Source organism: Saimiri boliviensis, chromosome 9 (genome assembly GCF_048565385.1).
Source record: "Saimiri boliviensis isolate mSaiBol1 chromosome 9, mSaiBol1.pri, whole genome shotgun sequence".
Taxonomy (NCBI): domain Eukaryota; kingdom Metazoa; phylum Chordata; class Mammalia; order Primates; family Cebidae; genus Saimiri; species Saimiri boliviensis.
In genome coordinates, this window is record NC_133457.1 from 76,783,231 (window position 1) to 76,801,196 (window position 17,966).

General features: G+C 37.0%; 1 protein-coding gene across 9 annotated transcripts in view; it reads left to right on the top strand.

The window, feature by feature from the left end:
* Window positions 1–17,966, top strand: part of RALGAPA2 (Ral GTPase activating protein catalytic subunit alpha 2) — a 320,763-nt gene that overhangs the window by 115,841 nt on the left and 186,956 nt on the right. For all 9 annotated transcript variants that reach the window (XR_012519285.1, XR_012519286.1, XM_074406179.1 and 6 more), the window contains 6 exons: window positions 1,328–1,425; window positions 3,781–3,871; window positions 5,545–5,721; window positions 16,011–16,204; window positions 17,186–17,288; window positions 17,523–17,674. Coding sequence is in view for 7 of the 9 variants with exons in the window: in XM_074406179.1 (XP_074262280.1) it covers window positions 1,328–1,425; window positions 3,781–3,871; window positions 5,545–5,721; window positions 16,011–16,204; window positions 17,186–17,288; window positions 17,523–17,674 (815 nt within the window). In the remaining 2 variants the exon portion in view is untranslated. The remainder of the gene's footprint in view (window positions 1–1,327; window positions 1,426–3,780; window positions 3,872–5,544; window positions 5,722–16,010; window positions 16,205–17,185; window positions 17,289–17,522; window positions 17,675–17,966) is intronic.

The window sequence follows — 17,966 nt, forward strand, 5'->3', positions numbered from 1 at the left end:
TTGAAAATAATAACTTCTAATAGCATTAATCTACACGGTTTCACCAACAACTTGCAACAGCAACAGGGTGTGGAGAGCAAGGAGACAGATGGTTTGACCTATAAACAGTGAAGAATGTGTTTCTCAGTGAAAGAGTGTGTTTAAAGTGTGTCTGGTATCAGTGGACGTACTTATTCTGTTTGGGTGTCATAAATTAAGACATTCTATTTGTCAACAAGTTATCTCCTATCTTTTAATGTCAGGGTCATGCTAGTCTCATCAGATGAGTAGGAAATTATTCTCTCTTAGAAATTCCCTTGAAATAAGAAAATACTTCAGCTTCAGAAAATGTGTTATCTGAAAAATTTTTGAAAGGTTTTATATAAAGTTATTATTTTTTTCCGTATGTATTTGGTGGAAACTACCAGTTGCCTGGATTTTTCTTGTAGGAATGTTTTTAAATATTCATCTTTTAACAAAATTTTGGTTATGGAGGAAGAATAAGTTTAAGAGCTCTGTTGTACAATATGGTGACTATAATTTGTAACAGTGTATTGTATTCTTGAAAACTGCTGAGAGTAGATTTTAAGTGTTCTCACCACAAAAAAGTAAGTATGTGATACAAGTTCATTAGCTTAATTTAGCTATTGCACCGTATATATACACATTTCAAAACAACATGCTGTACACAATACATTAATACAGTTTTTCTATGTCAAGTTAAAAAATTTAAAAAGTTTAAAAAATAAAAGTTATAGGACTATTTAGATTTTCCTTTTCTTGTTTTAACTTTGATAAATTATGTTTTTTTAGAAACTCATTTTTTTCAAATTTATTGGTCCCAGATTATTCGTAAAATCCTCTTATGATCAGATTTAGTGTTTTCAGGCTTTGTGGTGATATTCCTTTTTTTATTACTGAAAACTGGTTATTTGTGCTCCCATCAATCTTTATTCTCAAGCAATGCTGAGACACCTTACTGATTTCTTCTTCCTGTTAGTTCACCAGGCCAGCCTAGGCACCTTTTCTCTGAGATACCTTCCCCCAGACCCCAGGAAGGGCTTCATCGCCCTCCCCTGTACAAGCATAAATGCACTAAGTGAACTTGTTGGCCACAGAGAACAGTAATCAATCCACTCTCTTCAGAACTCTCTGTGGGCCAGAGACCAGGTCTAAAGTGTGAACTTGACCCATAGGCTGCTGTTTTGCCAGGCCCATATTACCTGTTTTTACTTGTCTTAGAATATTTATATTTAATTGTTACTTACATATAAAATCATTTTCCAGTTTTACTTTCTGAAACATTCCTTCTATCTATTTCTGCTACCCTCTGCTCCACCATTTCTAGGTCAAAAGGCAGAAAACGCACAGAATTTGAGTTCTTCGGAGCCTCAGTCTATTCAAGAGAATAAAGGACATGTGAAGAGAGAACACGAAGGAGTAACAGTAAGATACTTCCAAACCATTTCAGTTTGTCATTAAAAATAAACATTAGTTAGTGCTCAGTAAGTATATTTATTGGTGGCAGTGATAATTAAAACACTTTTTCCCATTTAGACAGGTTACAGGCCCAAATGATGTTGAGATCTTTCAATATTTTGCTTGCTTTATAGTCACATTACAAAAATAGGAGAAAATTAACATGAAAATGGAGTTTGAGTTCTTCAGAGCCTGATCTATGTATGGCACTGGATATTTTTAAGCAGTTACCTTTGCCTGTTAAACTTACATTTCAGATTCCCCATTCCTGACATCAGTTAGGTAGCCTCCACCTGACATGAGTTACTAGAATCAGTGAGTATTCACAAAGATGTTAGGTTTCTTTAAAATAAAATCAAATAAATTAAATGGCACTTATTTAAATATATATATAAATATAAAGAAGAAAATTAAAACATAAACCCATAACTCATTCATGCAGATAACCCCTATTCATTTTTTTTTTAATGTAGCATATATTCATAGAAAACTCAAATATCACAGAAAGATACAAAATAAAAAAGGGAGGGCCTCTTTTTGTTCCCCTCTTACTGGACAATAACCCATGTTAAGTTTCTTTTTTCTTTATTTTTTAAAAGGGCATGTGCCAGTTTACATTTGTATATTCTGTTTTCAGCAATGATAGAAATACCCGCAAACCCACCATCAGCTTCGGATCAGGAATATCTGCAGTGTTGTTTTTTGGCTTCTTCGCTCCTTCCTTGTTCCCTCTCTCTGCTGCCTCCCCACAGAGAGGGGCCTTATCTTGGCTTTGTGTTCATCATCCCCTTGCTTTGCTCTGTAGTTTTGTTATATAAGTATGTCTTTCCAAACAGATTGTTCTTTAATTTTCCTTACTTTTGATTTTCAAACAAAGTATTGTTGCTTTGTTTACCCAGTTATGTGTTTTTAAGATTTATCCACATTGTGGCATGTAGCAATAGTTCATCAAGTTTTCTATGATATGATGTTCCACTATACGTAGACCACATGTGTTTTTTCATTCTCTTGTTGGTTGACCTTTAGATCGTTTCCACCTTTTTTTTTTTAATGAAAACTGTAGTCATGTACATTCTTGTATATATTTCAGTATCTGCAAGTTTAATGTTTTCTCTCTGATTGCTATTTAGAATCAATGAATTATAGAATACAAGAATGTTCTTCTTTACAAGATAACCCCTGTTCTCCAAAGTGGTTGCATCACTTATATTTTTGCCAACATTGTCTAGAGCTCCCAATCATCTGCATTCTTACCAATACTTTCTATTATCAGATTTTTTTCTTTTTTTTTTTTTTTTTTGAGGCGGAGTTTCGCTCTTGTTACCCAGGCTGGAGTGCAATGGCGCGATCTCGGCTCACCGCAACCTCCGCCTCCTGGGTTCAGGCAATTCTCCTGCCTCAGCCTCCCGAGTTGCTGGGATTACAGGCACGCGCCACCATGCCCAGCTAATTTTTTGTATTTTTAGTAGAGACGGGGTTTCACTATGTTGACCGGGATGGTCTCGATCTCTTGACCTAGTGATCCACCCGCCTCGGCCTCCCAAAGTGCTGGGATTACAGGCTTGAGCCACCGCGCCCGGCAGATTTTTTTCATTTTTATTGGTCAACTGGGTGAAAATAGGATCTCTTATTTTGCACTTCTTAGACTACTAATGAGGTTAAAAATCTTCCCGTATGTTTATTGGTCATTTTTGTTTCAAAGTATTTTGTTTTAAAAAATTGGCATATTTTGCTTATATATATTATAATTATTTTGTGTAATTTATATATGTTTTGTCTCTCCAAGCATATTATAACTTTTTAGAGGATGTAGATTGCCTCCTGATTTTTTTTTTAATCCTGTGAATTTAATACAAGGTTAAGCAATGCTCATGAGAGTCTTTGGCACACTTAACTAGGAAGACGCTGAGTGGAACTTTAGAACTCTTGGCGGAGTTTGTGCCTTCCCTCTCAGCACACTCACCATTTGTATGAGTAATCTAGGCCTTCCTAGAGCATCATGTTCACTATATATGTGTGCTTGACCAGAAAAATAAATAGAACTTTAACACAAATTTCTTCCCTATAATTTGGCATTCCTTCTTAGATCAGTTAAGTTGGATGTAAATTGACAAAGTAGAGGATATAAAGTTTCAGATCTTGAGTAACATAAAATTAAATATAGTAATTTGTGAAAACATATCCTTCAAATAGAAAACATCAGTTTATTTAGTTATTATTGTTTGTTTCTTTTTTTTTTTTTAGAAATTTGGGCTAGAAACTTAAGTTTTGTAGAAATAAAAACTTTCCTGTAGTAAATACAGTATTTCTTTTTATCTGAAGATCTTAGTTCGAAGAAGCAGCAGCCCTGCTGAATTGGATTTGAATGATGATTTGCAGCAGACACAAGGAAAATGTAGGGAAAGACAGAAGAGTAAGTTCTGAGAAATGTGATCTGTTCCTCCAACTACAACGTCAACATGTTCTATTTTCTTTTTATGTTATTTATTTATTTATTTATTTATTTATTTATTTATTATTGTGATTTGAAACACAGTCTCTTTTGCCCAGGCTGGAGTGCTCTGGTAAGGATCATGGCCCACTGCAGCCTTAACCTCCCCAGGCTCAGGTGATCCTGCCACTCAAGCCTCCTGAGTAGCTGGGACTACAGGCACATGCCAATGCACCTGGTTAATTTTTCCGTTTTTTATAGAGATAAGGTTTCACCATGTTGCCCAGGCTGATTTCAAGCGACTGGACTCGAGCTCTTCCCACTTTTTATCTTCTAACTTGAGTGATTGCTTATCAATTTAAGAGAGATGATTGTTAAATGGTACCTTTTTATTTCTGGAATCGTAGGATTGATGAAAGGTTCATCCATACATACAAAAAAACAGTTCTACTCACCTGTACTTTGAGAGGCCTGTCTTGCTATCCCTGGGCCTTTCTTCCGGTGAGCGGTACATCAGAGGCTGATGGCATGAGTGAGCAGACAGGCCAGAGAGAAAAATTACCTTCCCCAGAAAGTTCCCAGAGGCTAGAAGCAAAAGCCATCAGAATTACGTTGAAGTCAATGGGATAAATACTTTGAAATGAAATGGGATTAGAATCCTGAGACATATTAACATATACCGTAAAATACAGTCTTAATACTCTGCTTTCCTGAAGTGACATGCCAGAGTAGCATAGTAAACACCTCCTCAAGCTCAGGACAGTTCTTGATGGGTGCAGAGGAGGTCCGTCTTCACCCTGCTGGCTTAGAGCTCTTTGGGACATGAAGTTTGGGACCTCCCATTGGTCACTTGTTAACTGAGACAACTTTCCGTTCTTTGTGAGTAAATGAAAGACAGCAGATTAGAAACAGCAAGGGCAGGGGACTCTTAGGAGGAGATACAGAGAGCAGCAGCCAGGAGGGTGAGCAGACAGAGATGTAGACACTTAAACTTGTTACGAAGTAGACAGGAGACTTTGAGAAGCAGAACTGTCTAGGTTTCTCTTATGTCAGATTAAATAGTGCTATAAGTCTTAGTACCCAGCCTTATTCTATTCTGACAAATTAGAACTTACTACTGTTTAAAGGGGAGAATTTCTGTTCTAGAAAATCTGTTGTATTATATTGGGACGCTGTATCCCCAAATGACACTGAATGAGTCGCCCTAGGTTTACGTCTACATGTGAGGCTTGGGGAGTACAGCATCTTTAGACTCTTCTATCCGGCAGAGTAAACTTGCATTTGTGGTGGATCAGTTACTGTCTTGTTCCTCCACCCACCCTCATTTTGTAAGTCTAGCACATTTTAGGATTTGGTATAATTTGGGTAGAGGGGATGCTGAGTGAAGACATGTTGACGAGTGCCACTTGAATGATACATAGTGGTGCTCATAATGACTATTAATAGTCTGTATTTGGAAGATTCATTTTTTTGACCAAGGGCCCCACATGGACACTTTCTGAGCTCCTCGCAAGTTCTGCAGGTTCTGCCACGAACCTGAATGATTCCTGCTATGTCTGCTGTTTGAATGTTTAGTTACTGGCATAACAGTAATTGTGAACGTTCTGATTTTCAGCTCCTTTTTATCTTAAACTTTGGTTCTTCTCTTGTACCAGGTGAAAGTACCAACAGCGACACAGCTCCGGGCTGTAACAATGAGGCAGAGCTGTCCATGGGCCCATGGCAGACCTGTGAGGAAGACCCAGAGCTGAGTACACCCACAGATGTTGTGGCTGATGCTGACGCCCGTCACTGGTTACAACTGAGTCCCACTGATGCTTCAAACTTAACAGGTAAACTGCATTGTGAAAAAGAGGCACTCATGCAGACAGCTGGGAGATCAGCTGGGAGTTCTTGGAGTCCTGTATGCAGAGGGTTCTGAAACAGTTGTAGGAGGAAGTGTGCCGTGCTTCTGACCACTGTCCACTGTAGAAGGAAGGGACGGTATTCATGCCAAGCCTTTACCATCCCTGATTTAATTTCTTCTACTCCAAAAAGAGGAAGAGTGATTTTTCCAACTCATACATGTTGTAAATCCAGGATAAGTCAAGGAGTTTAGATAGCTTATTGATTAACTTTTAAAATTTTTAAAGTATTTGATACATAAAAAGTAAGTTGCAACATATGCAATTGTAAGTTACAGGGCACAGCAATAAAGTGAACACCGGTGAGTCTACTACCCAACTTAAGACCTGGCATGGCACCCAAGCCAGTGAGGTCTCCTTGAAGTCTTTCTCAAGTCCCTCCCCTTCTCCCATTATCCTGGAACCCAAGCACAAATTTCTTTTTATAATAATACCATGTGTGTCAAACAACATATCATTCAGTTTTGTTTCTAAACTTTAAAAAAATAACTTCATATTCCTTATTTTTTGCAACTTTTTTAACCTCAGATTGTTTGACTTGAGAGCCAAACTTTCTGGTTGGCTTCCAGGCACTAACGAGGAATAGCTAGGTGGTCTTGAGCTAGTAACTCAATCTCTGTCCTTCTATTTCTTTGTCTGTAAATTGGAGATAACAGCCCCTTCTTTATAAAGGTTGTTGGAAGAATAAATGAATGAACTAGCATCTTAGGTGCCCAAAATAGTGTGTGTGGAGCAGTCTGCGGTTTTAGCTATTCACACCTGCACACACATATTGTGTGACACTGGGTCAGTGAGCCTCACAATGGCTAAGCTCTCTCACCTGTGTGACCAGGCTGATGAGAACGGGGAGACCATGGAGGAGCCGGGTTTTGTTTTGCTTTGTTTTGTAGAGTGTCAGGGAGTCTCATGTTCTGAGGAATCAGTGTGGGAAAGGGTGACCAGAGCCAAGACTTTTCTGGTTGCCCATTCATGTTCACACACAGATACCTTGTATGAAAACAACCACTACAAAGTAATCGTTTAAGTAAAGGAGAGTTATTAAAATGCCAAACAATATTTTTAAATGATTAGCATAAAAGCAAAATTTTACCTTAATGGATGTTTTTTTAAACCAAGGAAACTAGTTTTCACTGTGATGTAAAACTGAAACAACGTCTCTGATATTTGGGAAATTCTTTATAGACTATCATTAAAATTGCCTAAAATTAACATATAAAAGTGGTATTAGATAAAATTCTTTATAGAATAATTTTGACTAATAATAATACATTGATATGAGATTTAACTGAAGCATTCTCTTCAGTTCTTGTATGGGAAGCAGGCCAAGTCTTATCATGTCTGTTTTAGAGATGAGGAAACTGAGAACCAGAGAAATTGTTATCAAGCTGGAGTGTGAGCTCCACAGATGAAACTGGCTTCCAAAGTGTGTTTGCTAAACATGCAGTACTGTGTTTACTCTTTTACACTGCGTTGCTCTTAAAATTAAAATTACTCTAAAGCCCTTTGACCTACTTGAGAATGCTTGCAGTTTATCTAAGAGAAACTCATCATTGTGATACTATAGGAGGCAAAACTGAAGCTTCAGTAGGTTGAATTTACTTAAACATGGACTAGTTTTAATTATTTTTATTGAAAGGGAAGAAAATTAGGTGATTACTTCTTTTGTCTGTTCTTTGGAAAGATTAGTTTTGATCCCATTTCAGAGTATGTATTGGACAGCTCAATTTAATAAACCTCTGTGAGGTAATTTTATATGATGCACTTCATGTTGTGATTAACTCTTCCAAATACATAGTTCTTTGAAATACGAATATAGAGAATCAGTACACGCAGTTCAATAGTTCACCTTGTCATCTGTGAAAAGGACAAACTGTAATGTGATAAGGTTTAAGGATTACCACAGTTCTGAATTTAACTTTCTGTTCTTAAAAGAACAATTTCTTCATAAATGTTAAAAATAAAACCATATGAGCCTGATTTTTTAGGACATGCAAAGGGAAACAATTGGAGCATATCTTTGTTTCTTATTGAATAATCCTACTAGTTATCAAATGTTTAGAAGAATGAACTGCCTCTAAAATCTTACATTCCTTAATCACTGGCAAGCTGACAGTTTATATTTGCTTTCTCATTTAAATCATGTTTGCTGAAAATAACAGCTAAATTTACTGTGCATTGTCTTAAAGTGTACCTGGGATTTGTTTTAATCAGATGTGGTAAGACATACAGACATGGAAGTGATTGTCATGGAGGAAGAAGCTTACATTCACGGATTCCTGGAAACAGGGATCATGTGGGAAGCGCTAGGAGGCAGAATGAACAAAATGAGGCAACAGCCTTTAGTGTCATTTCTATGGAAATAGCAAGGCAAGGCAGGGTATGCAGACTTAGGATTGCTAATATGAATGATTTCAGTGGGCTCTGGAGCATAGGAGCTGTTCCTAGTTGCCTGGTACCCAGTCCTGGGATAACAGGGTAGGAGAAATTGACTTGGTATGTGATAGCTAGAGAAAAGAGGTAGTTGGAGGGTCTGAACTTTGGAATGGTAGGTTTACATATGAAAGGCATGCTGCCTGGTGAATAGACTTCTACCTCTAGGAATTGGCTAACCCTGGAAGTGGCAGTCCTTCCCTGATCAGTGAGGCCCTAATGCCAGAACATTGAGAAGACAGAAAATAAGAAAATATAGTTAATACATGCATAAATTTAGTTCTGTTGACATAGTCAGAGGAGGGGACATTTATGAATCTACAGCTAAGGATCAGTATTGCCATTGACCTCATCTCTTACACAAATAAGCTTATAGTCTAGAAACACTGGTTTAGATGCTATGAGAATAAAAAGATGAATAGGTCATAAGCCACTATAGTTTTTAAGAGCTTACAAAAATGACAGAAGACGCAACATTTATCCTGATAGTCACAAATAATGTGGTAAATTCTATGAGATTTCCTTAAAGTTATAGAGATAGACTAATAGACAAATGGAACAGAAGATAAAATATAGAACTCAGTGCACCCAGACATGGAGTCATGATATATGATATATGTGGCTTGTCAGGTTTGACAAGGAAAGAATGTTGTTCAACACATTTCTGTGGGACAAGTATTTAGCCATATGGAAAAAAAGTAAAATAGAATTCCTACCTCATGCTATGCCCAAAGTCAGTTTCAGAGGGATAAAATACATAAATGTGAAAAGGAAAATTTAAAAACTTTTGGAAGAAAACATCTTTTTTAAAAAGGTCTATGATTTTTTTTTTTGAGACGGAGTTTCGCTCCTGTTACCCACGCTGGAGTACAATGGTGCAATCTCGGCTCACCGCAACCTCCGCCTCCTGGGTTCAGGCAATTTTCCTGCCTCAGCCTCCTGAGTAGCTGGGATTACAGGCACGTGCCACCATGCCCAGCTAATTTTTTTGTATTTTTGGTAGAGACGGGCTTTCACCATGTTGACCAGGATGGTCTTGATCTCTTGACCTCGTGATCCACCCGCCTCGGCCTCCCAAAGTGCTGGGATTATAGGCGTGAGCCACCGCACCCGGCCCTGATTTTTTTTTTTTTTTTTTTTTTGAAAAGCTAACCATAAGAAAAGCGTCAGTAATTCAACCTCAGTAAAATGAAAACTGTCTTACCGGAGAAACTTTAAGAATTCTCTGGTTTAGCGGAACCACGAAGGGTAAAAGCCAGCCTTGTTGCTCTTTCCCTTCCACGTTCTTGTTAGCCTAGTGATAAGTTTTAAGGCAAGGTTTGGTGAGAAATGTTATCCAGCATTTTGGTTTAGTTGGGAGGTTCCAAGGTCTTTCTCTACTAGAATGCAAACTCCAGGAGGGGAGGCTTGTTGTCTGCAATGTGTACAGCTAGCTGATTCTAGCTTGCAAGAGCAGTGTGGGACAGGAGAGAGGCATTCAGTAAACACTTGAATCAGTGAGCAAATGCACTTTAAACTGCAGGCTGTTGTTTTATATAGCACAATTAAATTTTAAATTTTTAGAAATAATATATAAGATGGTTTCAAAATCTCTTTTAGTGTGTTTATCACAGTCCTGCATCCAGATGTTACATCCAGAAATTTTTTTTACTACTTCTTTTAATTATAGCTGCAAATATGAATTACATCTCCTGTTACTTGTCACTAAAATTGTTTTTGCAAGAATGGTTTGTCAGCATTCTCTGTCATCACATTCATTTTTGGCATTTTCACCAGACTTGGTGTGTTTTGAAGTCATGAAGTATTAGAAAGAAAAATAATAACGATCGCTACTGCGGCATTGGTAGCTCAACTTCTAAAATCTTTGCTGTGAGCAGTGATTGTCCTTGAAAAGCAGAGGAAGGAGAGGAGAGTCAGGCTGCACTGGTGGGAGCAGAGCGCCACCTTGCTGCTTCTCCACTTGATCATTGACATCCAGGCCAGGCCTGAAGTTTTTGGCACTAGAATTAAGTTGTTTCACTCAAGCCTTTGAGTTTGTTTTTTATGTTTAGTTTTCAAATCAAAAGGAAATTTTGTTTTCAAAGACCGAGGCTACATTTATTTAACACTGTGCCAGCCTTTTATAAAATTGCAGCCATGTGAAATCACCATTTGGCCATAAATGCTTATTTTGCCAACTACCAAGACTTATTCTGTGGCTGAAATCCTTTCTATATTTGCAAAGTTCTAAACTTTCAGATTTCTTTGTGAAAATTATGTATGTGTTTGGAGAAAGAGGACACAATTATGCTTGTAAGAGTTCCCACTTTAATTTTAAAAAGCTTAAACACCCCTATAGCATTAAGTAGTAATAAAACAAGAAGTCAGTAGGCTAACATACTAGCTTGCTAATAAAAAAGAAAAGAAAAGAAATTTGGGGTATTTTTAGGGTAAACATGAAATTTTCTGGACTCTCTCAAATCCCCGTTTTTAATTAAGTGCTCCTTCACTGAGGAACGCTCTACATGTAAAATGTCAGCATCTGTTCTGTCACTTATGCCACCAGCAGAATAATTTTGGACAAAACATTTCAACTCATTAACATTTTTGTTCACAATAATACCGAGGAAACTCATACAGGCATCTCAGAAACTTCTAAAGAAGTCAGCATACCTTGATAATTTTATGGAGGATGTTGCCTAGGATTTTATCATTGAGACGTGAATTTTTCTGAGTGTAAAACAGGATTGAAGCCGATTTTCTATGTGGGATTCTTTCATAACTAAGGGCATATTCGCTGGCAGGTTGCAAGAGGGGCAAGCGGTGAGGTACCTGCCTGCATGTACTTGGAGTGGTTACTCAAGCAAAGCTCCACTGTGTTTGGGATGCTGGGGACCAATCTATTTTGGATAGCTACATTTTTGCAGTGAAAGTTAGGGATGAAACAAAGCTGCAAATTATCTAATCCCCTTACATTTTTTTCTCCTCAAGGGATTGAAAATGCCATGGCATACTTTATGAGAAAAATAAATGCCATATTATGCCACTTGTTCACTTGGGGGCTCATGCTGATTCATAAGCATTTATTAATTTTTCAGCATACCTTCTCAGACTCACAGATGCTTGATACTGTACTTACTTTATAGAGTTAGGAGGATAAGTCTCTCTTCCAAGGATTTATAAAAGTCAGAGAACCCAGAAGGCCCATAAGTAGGCTTTTTACACTCTGCCTTTCAGGCACAGTGTGTGGGAATTCCAGTTTGAATTATATCTGCACATTTTAATGTGTCTCCTGAGTTGAGTATATGATACTCTTGTCGGAAATACAAATATGTTTTCCTCTGAGAAGGAACAGTGCTTCTGCATTTGGGAAGGCCTTTCCGTGACACCATGTGCCATCATTATTACATCTTTTGTTTTCATTTCTTGGGATCTTTCCATCACCAATTTCATAAGCATAGCATATTGTAATGAGCAGCCATTTTTGGATCTGCCCTGGCTCCTTTTCAGATTCATTCTTTCTTGCCTGTTGTTGCCCTTGTCATTCCTCTACTTGAGTTCCTCAGATCCAGAAATTGTGCTTTGGCTTCTTTAATTAGGCCTTAAAAATGCCAACAACATATACACTCAAGATAACACCCAGTGGGGGTTGATAATTGCCTAGAAATCAGTTTGGCTTTACTTGTACAGGGTGAAGAAGAGAACTTTGGGAATAATAAATTAACATAACATGTTCTATTCAAAAATTAGGAAAAGAATAACAATAACATAGATGTTTAAAAAGGAACTAATAAAACTGAGAGCATACATGCATGTACTAGAAAGCAAATAATAGAAGACAACTAAAAATTGTTCTTTAAAAACATTAATAAAAATAGATAAACAGGTAAGATTCATCAAGAAAGAAATGTAGGAGGTGAAAAGGGAATAACTACAAAACCAGTATAAACTTTAGAAATAACACGGTATGCTATTCAAATAGATCTATAAAAATGAAGGATAATTTCTAGCTTTACTAAACCTTCACATGAAAGAGAAACTTTATCTTTTTCATTCCGTTCTGTAAAAGAGAAAGAAACTCACTTCTGTTATCTACTTTGTGTTACCTTGATAACAAACCAGACAAGGTCAGTAGGAAAAAACATAACTGGAGGCCATCTCACTTATAAACATATAAGCAAAAAATTCTAAATAAAGCATTAACAAATGAAATTGAAGAATATTGGAAAAATATCACACATCAGGGCTAAGAGAAGTTCATTCCAGGAATGCAAATACGAAAGAAAAATCTGTGAGAAAGATATCAAATAGAGCCCAATTGAGGAACAGCCTATAAAGCAGTGCTCCTTAAAACCATGAAGGTCATCAAAAAAAAAAAAAAGGAAGTTCTAAGAAAACTCAGTCAAAAGGAGGCTACGGAGACCTGACAGCTATTTCTTATGTGGTATCCTGGGTGAGATCCAGGAATAGAAAAAAGAATTAGGTAGAAACTAAGAAAATCTCAATGAAGTGTAGACTTTATAATAATCTTTTAGTATTGGTTTGTCAATTGTAATAAATATTCCAGTAGAATGTAAGAGGTAAATAGTGGAGGCATTAGATATGGAGTATATGGGAACTCTATATTATTGTCACAATTTTTTAAATCCAAAGTTGTTCTTAAAAAATAAATTTTATTTTTTAAAAAGACTAATTCAGGGGAAAATTATGAAATATAAAATAAATGCATTAAAGGCAACAACAAAAATTACAAAATAAGAAAAACAAGTGGCTTTAAAAAATAAGCAAGATAAATGAGTGACAAAGACATTACAAATTATAATAATGCATATCCAGTTAAAGACAGTAGAGTGAACAAACACAAATAGCCTAGCTTATTCTTCAAACCTTACCTAAACCACATTGAAATGATTTATATTAATTAAGGCATAAATCCACAGGGACAAAGATGGCAGGAGAAGGACAGTAGCAACCAACTTCTTGAAGTTGCAGAACAGGTGGCCTCTGGTAAATGAACTGGCAGACCTGAGAATATTAAATTCTATGTCAGTAGTAGGGAAAGCCAAGAAACAACCCGACTTTAACTAATGCTGGTTCTCTAAAAGGGTTAGAAAATTTTCCTTAAAAGGTAGCTACAGGAGTAGGTGATGATGGGCTAGAAACAGGAAGACCATTTGGAAGTCTGTTTAAGAACTAGTTAGAGCTCTGTTGCCATGGGCGGCTGCTTTTTCATCCTAGAAAATGGTGAAAGTAAATTAGTGGGGGCAGTTCTGGCTTGGAGTCACCAACATGTCTGAGTGCAGAAATGCTGTCTTGAAGTCAAAGGGATTAAATGAGAGTTTACATACTCTTTGAGCAGAAGAGAGCCTTTTGAATTCCAGGGGAAAAAAGAAAACTCAACATACATATGTCTGAGCTTCTTCAGGAATACAGTGAAACTGACCAAAGGCCATCCCTGCTGTGGACTCTGCTTTAATTCAGTCCTGAGCATGCAGAGCTGTCAACTATGTTGCTGGAGAAATGAGTTGAAACTTAAGGAAAGAAATCCAGGCCAGAAATGGGCATGCTGAGCTGTCAGTATATATGTAGCATTTAAATATTTTAAATTTAAATTTAAATATCTATAATAAAATATTAATTTCAATATCTGTATTAAAAATCTCATACAGTAAGTCCGTATGAGATTAAGAAGGGCATGAGTATAGATAGAGAAAACAAAAGCTGCAGGGCCCTTCAGTGTCCACCGTCTGTGAGCCGAAGAAGCACCAGCGAAAGAAGACGGCCAGGTAAGTGTCATACCTGGGGGTCCAATGGTTGAAGCATTTCAGAAAGGAGACATGAGTACCTGAGTGAAATGCTGCTGAGGACTGGACATTGAGCACTGCGTTAAACAACATGGAAGTTTTGGTGGCTTACTCAATCACCATGCCAGCGGAGAAGAGGTATAGAACACATGGGGGCCGAGGCTATGACACATGAGAACAGAGACTGAACTTTGTGTGAACGTTGCAGGTTGTAGATGTGGAAACCAGAATTTAAAAACCGAGCTGTGGGAGATGAGAGGAATGTGCTTGGTCCTGGAAGCAACTAGAGACAGAATTGTGGAAAAGGGGCATGAGGAAGAAGTGTTAAGTGCTGCAAGGAAGTCAAAAGGATGTAGAGTGAGAAAATACGACGTGCAGTTAAAATACTTGCCTCTGTTGATTATTACATACATTTTATGAGATAAGTGTTTTTGTCATAACACAGCATTCTTTAAGTAGTGCGTTTGCGTCTTTGGCTGCTTTTTCGTTTACTCTAAAAATCCAAAGGCTTATGATTTTAGGAAGGTAGAGACTTAATCAACTCAGTCTTCCCCAGCCTTTACTCATCCTAAAGCAACAGGCATCCAAAGGACAAAATTCTACAACTTAAATGATAAAATTAGATGTATATGTAAATCATCAAATTATTCATTAACTTTGTTTTAATGCACAAAACTTCATATTTCTTAATTAAATGTATATTACAAAGACATGCTGTGCCTTGAACTTAATTAGCACAGTCTCCTCTCATAGCCTTTGCTCTAGCTCTTCTCCCTGACTGGCTCTTCCCCACACAGCCCATTTGTGCATCATCTTCAGGTTTGAGTCACATGTCACTGCATGCTTAAAATCTTTAGTCATTGAAGAAGCTGCAAACAAAAACCTCAGTTACATACTGCTCCATGCCTATAAGAATGGTTAAAATTTTAAAAATTGACAGTATCAAGTTCTAGCAAGACAATGGAGCAAATGGAATTCTCATACTTTACTCGAGGGACTGCAGACCATCATAGCACTTTGGAAAACAGTTTGACAGTTTCTTTCTTCAGTTTAATGTTAATTAAGCATACAGTTATGATTGGATCCAGGAATCTCACTCCTAGATATTTGCTGAAGAGAAATGTAGACATACATTAACAGAAAAACTTTTACATGAATGTTTATGGCAACTGTATTCGTAATTGCCAAAAGCAGGAACCAATTTAAATATCAACAGGTGAATGGATAAACTATGATACATCTATAAAACAGAATATTAATCAACAATAAGCAGAGACAACTGATACCCACAACTGTATGGATGAATCTCAAATGCCTTTTTCTGAGTGAAAGAAACCAGATAGAAAGACTACAAACTGTAGGATTTCATTCTTGAGACATTCTGGAAAAGGCAAAACAATAGGAACAGAAAACAAAGCAGTGGTTGTAAGAGACTGAGAATAGAGGAAGAGGACCAGTTTTGAAGGGGCAGTTTTTGGAGTGATGGGACTCTTCTGTATCTCAATTCTGGTGGCAATTTATGGCAACAGTTACATGAATGTATACATTCCTTAAAACTCCTTAAACCTGAAAGGGATGAAAATGTCTTGTATGCACATTTTATTCCCAAAACCCAACCTAACAACAACCACCACTGGGGGGATGTTACTCTGGCACTGAGGCTTCCCTGGCCACCCATTTCCATTGCACTGTTTCCCACCTATGCTGTTCAAAGATCTCCCTCTTCCTCTCTCCCCATTTATAAAACCCATCACAGGGTCTCCAGAAACTGTTATGTCATCTCTTAGATTATTGCTCTTTTAGTTTGAAGAATCGGAAACCATTTGACCTTTCTTCATTGAACCTGGTTTTCTCTCCTTTTAAATTCTCAGCTGTTTCACGTTTTTACCTTAATTATTTTGCTTCATACATAAAATTTTAAAAATAGGTAATTTGCATCAAAGAAAAAAGGTATGATGAAATCAAGATTGTTTACAGGGTTAACAGACATGTTTTTCTGCATAGATAGCAGCGAGTGCCTTGCAGATGACTGTAGTATAATTGCCGGGGGGAGCCTCACTGGTTGGCACCCAGATTCTGCTGCTGTGTTATGGCGAAGAGTTTTGGGGATCCTTGGAGATGTGAATAACATTCAGTCACCCAAGATTCATGCCAGAGTTTTCTGCTATCTCTATGAACTCTGGTACAAACTAGCAAAGGTAAGTCCTACTATGTTACTTTTTATTCTAATCTAGGAAAATGGTTTTATCATTTAATGTAAAAATTGTGTTACAGTTAACTACTGAACATATTCTGAAACACAAATTGTATGTTTAGACAAAGTACATTCGATTATCAAAGAATAATCATATATAACATGAATAGTTTATAAATGTAAAAGTTACTTAGTGCAAAGTAGAATATTGCTATAGGATATTAAATATAAGGTGTTAAGTAGTTCTAGTTATTCTCCTTATAAAGGTGACACTGATTATACTGTACAAAATTTGAAAAATGTAGAAAAATACAAAGAAGAAAATTCACATCACTATTCATAGAAATAGCCAGTATTTGCAACAAGATCATCTGGGGAAAAAAAAAGAAATAGTCAATATTAATATATAGTCTTCTTTCTTTTTACAAAAGTAGAATCTTAAAGAACATACCGTTTATTTTATTTTATTTTTTTTTTTTTTGGGACGGAGTCTTGCTCTGTCACTCAGGCTGGAATGCAATGGCGCGATCTCAGCTCACTGCAACCTCCGCCTCCTGGGTTCAAGGAGTTCTCCTGCCTCAGCCTCCTAAGTAGTACATAGAATTTTTATTCTGATTTTTGTTTGGGTTCTGACATTCTTATGTTATTAAATTTTTTTTTCAAAAACATGATTCATGTTTGTTTAGTATAACTCATTAAAACATTACTTATCGTTTGAAATTCAGGACCTCCCCAGCCATTAACATTTAAGGAAAAACAATGCCTTTGTTTGGTATTTAAATCTAAAACCACATACAGTAAGCCAAACACACAATTCAAAAGGATAATCACATGATAAAAGAAAAACTTGTAAATATTACGGGTCGTCACTTAACTTATAGAAATTTAGCTGGAAACAGCTATTTGATCATGGAAGACAATATTGAAATACTGTTGGGATAAAAGTAATATTACCTACCCTGAAATTCTCCTCTTTGTGAATTAGATACGGGATAATCTAGCAATAAGCCTGGATAACCAGTCTTCTCCATCTCCTCCAGTTTTGATTCCACCACTCAGAATGTTTGCATCATGGCTTTTTAAGGCAAGTGGTTATGTGTGTATTCCTTTATTGCAATTTCCTCTTCCTTCCCGAAATTGAGTTTGAAAAACGTAATTGCCCAAGACTGCATGTTTTGAAGACAGTCTGGGTCTTACTAAAGCCACTGCATCCCATGTGTCCATAAACAACTCTTAAGGAAAACTGAGAAGTAAATGAAATGTTGAAATCCTCTGCACCTGGGCTTGATTTAATCTGGAAATTTCATCTCCTTGACAGGCAGCAACACTGCCAAATGAATATAAGGAAGGCAAACTGCAAGCCTACAGGCTAATCTGTGCCATGATGACCAGACGCCAGGACGTTCTGCCAAACTCAGATTTCCTGGTGCATTTTTACCTTGTGATGCACTTGGGATTAACCAGCGAGGATCAGGTATTCTGTGACTCCTTTATTGTGATTGCTCATTAATTGGAAATGGCATATTACTCTTTAAAGGCACTACTAAGATTTATAAAAATATATCAGAAGTGTTGAATTTCTCAGTAGTTTCAACTTTCTTACACATAGCAAGCAAAATGGTCTTTGAAAAACATAAATCAGGTTTCACATCCCTGCCTCTTCTCCCCTCATACTTTACATTGATTGCATTGTGCCAGCCAAATTTTAATTTTATTCTATGGCCTCTATAATATAACCTCTGCCTGTGCTGTCAACCTCCAGATAC